At 40.3% G+C, this 6,225-nt stretch overlaps 1 protein-coding gene across 1 annotated transcript; it reads left to right on the plus strand.

The window, feature by feature from the left end:
• The first annotated feature begins 1,487 nt into the window (after nucleotides 1-1,487).
• LOC137291563 (metallothionein 10-II-like) lies at nucleotides 1,488-6,225 on the plus strand. The gene is made up of 3 exons (XM_067822941.1): nucleotides 1,488-1,619; nucleotides 5,242-5,361; nucleotides 5,909-6,225. Exons 1-3 carry the CDS (start codon nucleotides 1,604-1,606, stop codon nucleotides 5,980-5,982), a joined length of 210 nt encoding a protein of 69 aa, XP_067679042.1. The 5' UTR covers nucleotides 1,488-1,603; the 3' UTR covers nucleotides 5,983-6,225.

Genomic DNA, 6,225 nt, shown 5'->3' on the forward strand with positions numbered 1-6,225 from the left:
CATTTACATATACTCAAGTACAGAAAGTACAGGTACTCATTCACCTAAACTGAAAAGTTTTTTTTCCTCACAAATCGAATAACATGCCCATCTTTCACTTACACATGCTAAAACGAACACATTCTCTTTCACGGACACACACAGACATATTCCAGCACCATTAGGCAGTCCGTTATACACAACCGTATACTATATGTTCTGACAAATAATGCGTAATTATACCTACAGGCACTAGTATATATGACACACGTTTCACATCAAGCAAAAATCAAAGTGAAATACACATCTACATACTTGCACATTCCGAATATTATATATTTATCTCCCACAAATAAATACATACTCTCATACACCTCGGATATGTCGATGATGCTACACTGAGACACGTTTACATATACTTGACAAAACTAGTTAGGGATATATGTAACTTTTGAAATTATGAATGATGATATGTCCATTTATTGACACACTGATAAAATATCAATTGTAAAAATATCAATATCCCTAACTTGTTTTGTCCAGTATATAAAATCACATATTCTCAGGCTCATATTACATCTAGGCATTCTGTTCTGGTTTGTTTCAAAACATCATCATCAACGAAATCGCCATGACAAGACTCCTTCGTCACACAGAGGGTTCATGAATGGAGTAGAAATGGCGGGAACTTTTAACACGATTTGGGCGAGACTATGTTAAGGGTCAGCGATAACAAATTGTTATAGTATCTCCTGACCTTGTTTATGGCTACTGCGTGATACAGCGTTTTGTGTTATGAAGAAAATCGATCACATGAATAAACAACTGAAAGTTTGGTTAGTTTTCAGCTGTTTCAGTGATGAAAACACTACACAGTCGCCTTGATAACAGAGATATCACGTTAATCTTGGTATGGTAAGAGTTGCCGGACAACTTGTAAAGGTTGAATGCGTATTGCACAACTCGTAATAGCGAGCCGTGTGAAAATGCAGTGCCGTGTGCAGAATCAAGATAGATAGATAGATAGATAGATAGATAGATAGATAGATAGATAGATAGATAGATAGATAGATAGATAGATAGATAGATAGATAGATAGATAGATAGATAGATTTCCTCATCAGCATTTGAAGATAAATACAAGGGTGTAGATATTCGAAGCCCTCTTAGCACTAAGATATTTAATGTTAATGTATGGCACCTACTATTATCTCGGCGCCGAGAGAGCTTCGAAAATCTAGACCATGGTTCTCAGGTACATTACAAGTAAATCAATATGGAATTATATGGCTATACAATATTAACTATGGGAATTTACACATGTAAAACTTTATACACATTCAAAGAATATGGAATTATATGGCTATACAATATTAACTATGGGAATTACACATGTAAAACTTTATACACATTCAAAGAATTAGCATGACGACAAGCGTTGTCTCGAGGTGAAATGCTTAATACACAACTCGTGACAGCGAGCCGTGTGAAAATGCTGTGCCGTGTGCAGAATCAACATCACTATATAGCCAGTGTCAGTGTGACCCTCATCAGTTCCGACGAAGAAACTGTATAGAGAAAAAGCAGGTCTTCGATCTGAACCACCTCACTCACATTTGTCATCATGTCCAGTTCACAAGGTAGGTGTGTTGTGTATATTGTTGACCCTTTGACTGGTAAACATTCTTCCAAATACTTGTCTGTCGGCGGCCATGCTCATGCAGACATCGGATTAAGATGACTTGTGTTCATGTTGATGATGCGTAACCATGTTAGGGGCTAGTATTCCTTATGCTACATCCAAGATCGGGGATAAGTATGCTTTTTGAACGAATGTGTGTTTATGGAATTGCTGGTCATACCTCCTGCCGACCGTGCGGCCTCCTTGTCCGAAAGGTGTTTATGTGGTTAAGGCAGTATTTTGTTTGGAACGTGCGCGCCTATGTGTTATAACGTGTCTATTGATAAATATGATGTGATGTGTATAGAAAACAACAACACTCCCCCCCCCCCCCCTCCCAACTGGAAATTCATTCCACATTCTAATTGTGGATGGAAAATACGAATTATACGAAAACTTTAAACGTGAGAAGGGAAGCGAGACATTGTCAGAGTTACGAAGATTATAGCTACTTTCAGAGGCAGCTTTCCCAGGAACAAGATCATTGAGGTACGATGGTGACATATTATGCTGAATATGTGAAAAAGACAAAGTTTTCGCTTTCTCCTACGCTCTGCTAAAGATTATCAACCAGTTTCATAATTAAGATGTTCATGATGAGTATATTTCGGCAAACCTGTATCAATTCTTGCTGCTTCTAATTGCAGTTGTTCAAATTTATGTGTTTGGTATTGAGTACACCCATCCCATATTTCACACGCATATTCTTGTGAACATTACATAAAATTCTATTAAATACACAGCGCGGTAATAAAACATTTACGTTTACGTAGAGAAGATGTCATTTTTGAAGTTGATTTTAGAATATTATCAATGTGGTCAGACCATTTACAATCTTTTGAAAATGTTAATCCCAAATGTTTATGATTATCAACGGTTTTGACCCGAACCCTGTTGAAGTAGAGATTGGGTGCCTTAACATTCTCATGCAAGGTGAAAATGATAGCCTCAGTTTTATCAGGATTATATGTTATAAGCCACCGCTTTGCCCAAGCACGCAACCTTTCCAAGTTTGAATTCAGTTCTCGTTCAATGAATAGATGATCATGAGAAGATAAGCCTGGCGACGCATCATCAGCAAATAATCGTGTCATCAGCAATGTCACTGACATAAACAAGAAATGGGAAAGGACCGAGGACTGACCCTAGAGGGACACCGGCTTGTAAATACCTCGGCTTGGATAGGGCTCCATTTACAAAGACGCTTTGTGAACGATTACTTATGTAATCACCTTGCCAATTTAACAATGAACCATGAAATCCGTACTTTTCTAATTTCAACAATAAACCTTTATGCCACACACGATCAAAAGCTTTAGAGACATCACAAAAGAGACACGATAGTGTTTTTCTTGTCATCTAAGGCCTCCCATATTTGGTCATAAATTTCAATTTATTGATGGACGCTTGAATGACCAGACTGAAATCCTGATTGGTACTTGTGTAATAATTGATTTACATGAAAATACAGATGTTTGAACATCACTCTCTCAAACACCTTGCCCACACAACTGATCAAGGATATAGGTCGGTAGACAAAGGTAGATATTTGTCGCTCTATTGTACAACAGCACTCCATTGCTGGCACACAACCAGAAGTTTACCGTGTGGTAGAACATTGAAAGCTCAACTCGTACCATCCAAGGATTCATGTTAGAAGCAGTTGTTGATGTGCTTCGATTCAACGTGCATTTGATGTGGAATTATAATCAATGAATAATTACGTGCGGTTATTATTCACGAAGCGTGTGTAGTAACATCATTTTCAGAGTGAGGTATAAATTTCATAAATCTTATGGGAAACTTTACTTCCGTAGATGAATAGGTGATTTATAACATCCTATTGTCTATCTGTAATATATCTCAAATCATGTTCGAGAATACGTACCCGGTGATAAATTTAGATGTTGCCCTATTGCTGGCGTGCCGTGAATAATGAAACGACAAGATGCATAGTGTACATGTTAATGCTTAAATTAGTCCGTTATTCCAGATATACTTCCGTATCCCTGCATTAGTGAGGGGTTTTACATCATACACCATACTGTGACAAACGTGTCTTAACACTAAAGGGGGCGCTGGTGGCTCAGTCGTTTATTGTATGGCTGGTTTCTCAAGGCATGTCAGAGACCCATGATCAAGGGTTCGAATCCCAATTTCGCCCTAAATCTCTTTGATTTGTCAGCATCATACTGTTGAAAGGTGACCAAAGTGACTGAGTCTTGGACCTGTATCAACTGCTGCCTCGTGACATGCGGGTCAACGTGGCATTAAATAACTCCCACTGATCAACGTGAAGAAGGGATTTCTTTAGAGTTGTTTGTGATGAACTCTAGAATAAGCAAGCAGCCAATTTTTCGTGTAAGCCCGGGCTTTTTTGTTCGGGTAGCTACACACCTGACAAGGGATGGGTGTCAAGTGTCAAGACATAAAGTGCTGACTTAGTATGTTTTTAATAGTTTTCATGAATACATATGGGTACCCGTGGAAATATTGTTCCGCCGGGCTCTTGCTGGACGAGATAACTAACGGGATCGGAGTGTCAAGCTTGCTGCCTTGGTTGTTGGGCGTCATGGCAACCCATCCGCGTAGATGGATGCTCCTGACAGCTGGTCCAGCCTCTAACACAGTTTACCTCGAATATTGCAGAGTGAGTGTGTTTAGTTTTAGGCCACACTCAGCAATATTCCAGTGGTTATGGCGTCGGTCTGTAAATTATCGGGTCTGGACCAGACTATCCAGTGATCAACAGCATGAGCATCTACATGCGTAACTTGGAACTGATGACATGTGTCAACCAAGTCAGCGGGCCTGACCATCCCATTCCGTTAGTCGCCACAAGGGAATATTGCAGAGGGGGGCGTTTAATATAACATGGTTAGATTCCTTCTAAATAAAAATCAGACAGGCCAGTGACTAACTATTACACATAAAACTCAAGGTCTCTTGGTGTTGATTAATGTACAGTAATTAAGACTTCCAGTCTAGGTAAAGTTAGTTTCATTATTACTACACTGCGTCTAACACACCCTACTAGGAGGTCGCGTCAGATAACCTTTGGGTCTAATCAAATGACCGACGAACGGATTTAACCAACCACACAACAAGTACTATTAAAGGTTCAGTGGGACTTACAAAACTCCCAGGCCACTGACTAAACATCCGCATAAAACACAGATATTTGACCTGCAGTATATACACTTTGGGGTTTCTGTTGAATTATGTCCACAAGCTGACTTCCTTGGATATTGCCAAAACGCTGTTTTCAGCGACTGTTTACTCACTGTTGTGGCGTGCTCCATGTGCATTACCCGGATGAGATCGAACGGAAAATAGCATTCGGAATCTTCGGGTGCAAACCTTTCCGAATTAAAAGGTATGTGCGGATGTCAACTTTTGCGATTTGGTAAGCTGTCAATAGGTCAATCTCAAAGGTCAGCTGACGCGACCTCGACCCTACTAGGGTTTGTTGGGGTTTGTTAGACTCAGTGTAGGAGTGTAACGAATAATACTGAGACTGTTTACTTAGATTGTTAAGACTTCATGCATTTATTGAATCTCATTTCTCCGTCTATTTCCAGGCGCAGGATGCACTTACGAGTGCAAGAACAACCCATGCGCGTGTGGCTCAGACTGCAAGTGCAACGGGAGCGATTGCACGTGCACCACGTGCAAAGTCAAGAAAGTGTGCTCGTGTCCAGGTAAAGACAGCCCAGAGGATATGTATGTTGCACAGCATATGCCACAAATCCATTTCTACTTGAAGGGATGAAAAAATATTCATTAAACATTTAGTGAAGTAGATATGTGTAGTTAACACAATACATATCATCAGGAACTGCTGGTACATGGGCGAATCTATAGGTGGGTGAAGGGATGCGCAGCACACACCCACCCCTTTTGTCCTGAAATTTTGTTATATGACCACTGAAACTCCGGTGAAAATGAAGTGTGCACATACCTTCCCCACTCAATGGTGTGCGCCCCTTTTCTGAAAAGGCTGTATCCGCCCCATGGTATTATTGATTGCGCTCATGCGTCCTGCCGAAGAAGGGCGATGCTGACGCCTAATGGTTAAAATGTCCGCTCTTGACTCCAATGACTACAATGTGTGAATCCCATTTCTTGTGTCTCCTGCCGTGGTAGTGCTGGAATATTGCTGAAAACTGTGTAAAACCATACTCACTCACTTCCTCCCTCACTTTCTCTACAGTAAATCTCTTACAGTAAATACTGTTGTTGTTTCAGGTACGTGCAAGTGTGGCGAGGGATGCATCTCAGGAGAAACCTGTAGGTGTGATGATTCTTGCAACTGTAAATAACCAAGCCACGATAATATCCAACCACACAACTTCCCGTGACAGTGGAGATTTTCTCATGAAAAGGACCAATTCTATTTTGCTGCACTGCTGCCTATCGCTGACATAGTTGTGGAGTAGATATGATAAACCTAGCGATCCAAGAGTGACAATTTACAGAGAAGCTGTCTAGGAAAACGTTTCCTTTTCTCTCACACATGTCAGAATCTCTCCTTTCACGCACATTAAAGATGTCTTTTACCTCCA

This window comes from Haliotis asinina, chromosome 7 (genome assembly GCF_037392515.1).
Source record: "Haliotis asinina isolate JCU_RB_2024 chromosome 7, JCU_Hal_asi_v2, whole genome shotgun sequence".
Taxonomy (NCBI): domain Eukaryota; kingdom Metazoa; phylum Mollusca; class Gastropoda; order Lepetellida; family Haliotidae; genus Haliotis; species Haliotis asinina.